Below are 1,295 nucleotides of genomic sequence, written 5' to 3'. Positions count from 1 at the left end.
CGAGGTGGCGAGACTAAGGAAGGCACCTTTCAAAAGGTAATTCCCTGTTCAACCCCGAGGATGTCGAGCGGGTGGCAGAGAGGAAGGATATCCAGCCAAGACATCCTCATCCAAAAGGTCTCGACTGCCAGACCTTACCGGTCTCAGCCATAGCAGAAACCACAGCCAAAACCACAAACAAACCAGGCCAGAGACCCGAACCAACAGGGTCAAAGGGTGTCTAAGCAAACCTTTCGCGGTAAAAGTATTTTCGTGGAGGAAAGAGAAAGAAGGGATCTGGCTGAGGCTGTTCCCACTATGACAGGCAGTTGTCCCATTTGTCCACCTGTGGGGGGGGATGCCTGCAAAGCCCCTGGCAGTGGTAGCCTCACCACGGGGCCAAACCCTTTACAGTCTCTCTCTCTCTCTCTCTTTCTCTCTCTCTCTCTCTCTCTCTCTCTCTCTCTCTCTCTCTCTCTTCTGACTAGTGCCGGTTCCAGCAAACTCCTATGCAAAGGGATCCACACAGGAGCATGCCCTTGGGGCAGAATTCCAAACCATGTCGGAGAAGGGAATTCTACAAGAGGCCCTTGGTGGGTCCCCAGGCTTTTACAGTCTACATTTTCCCGTGAGAAAGGCATTTGGAGGCTGGAGAACAATCATCGACCTCTCGGCTCTGAACAGGTTGGTCGTACAGACCACGTTCAGAATGGAGCCGGCAGACACTGTTAGACAAGCGATAACACCGCAAGACTTCATGTGCACTCTATATCTGAAGGACGCATACTTGCAGATTCCAATGAATCTGTCTTCCAAGAAGTATCTAAGATTTAAGGTCAACCACAAGCATTACTCATTCAGGGTACTGGTCCCGGTCTTTCCACAGCTCCTCAGGTCTTCACAATAATGTTCTCTCTAGAGTTATCTTAGGCTCACATAGCCGGCATCAGTCTAAGATACTTGGACGACTGGCTGATTCCGGCAGTCTGAGGCAGTCCTTCTCTGCCACCGAGATAAGCTAAGGTTTTGCCATGATCTGGGGATTGTGGCAAACTTCTATTAGTCTCATCTGCTCTCCTCTCAAGAACTGGTATACCTAGGCATGTGCATAGACACCTTAAGGCACAAAGCTTTCCTCATCAGATGAAAGAATTCAGAGACCGAGAAAGATACCACAGGTCTTCCTCAGGAAGAGCTCCCGGCACAGTTTTGCTTCGCCTTTTTGGTCAACTATCTCCTAACCCGACTGGTTCCTAACAGTCCCCTCAGGATGATATCTCTCCAGTGATGTCTGAAATCCAAGTGGAATTAGTCCA

General features: G+C 49.8%; 1 protein-coding gene across 1 annotated transcript; it reads left to right on the top strand.

The window, feature by feature from the left end:
* The first annotated feature begins 538 nt into the window (after positions 1–538).
* On the top strand, positions 539–886 carry LOC137646559 (uncharacterized). Its single transcript, XM_068379668.1, has one exon. It carries the CDS (start codon positions 539–541, stop codon positions 884–886), a length of 348 nt encoding a protein of 115 aa, XP_068235769.1.
* Positions 887–1,295: the final 409 nt, after the last annotated feature.

The sequence above is a fragment of the Palaemon carinicauda genome, chromosome 9 (genome assembly GCF_036898095.1).
Source record: "Palaemon carinicauda isolate YSFRI2023 chromosome 9, ASM3689809v2, whole genome shotgun sequence".
Lineage (NCBI taxonomy): Eukaryota > Metazoa > Arthropoda > Malacostraca > Decapoda > Palaemonidae > Palaemon > Palaemon carinicauda.
This window is presented reverse-complemented; position numbering and strand designations above follow the sequence as displayed.

What these genes read in the sequence shown, in the direction of transcription:
- LOC137646559 (XM_068379668.1), top strand. Translation starts at nt 539, where the DNA reads ATGTCGGAGAAGGGAATTCTACAAGAGGCCCTTGGTGGGTCCCCAGGC.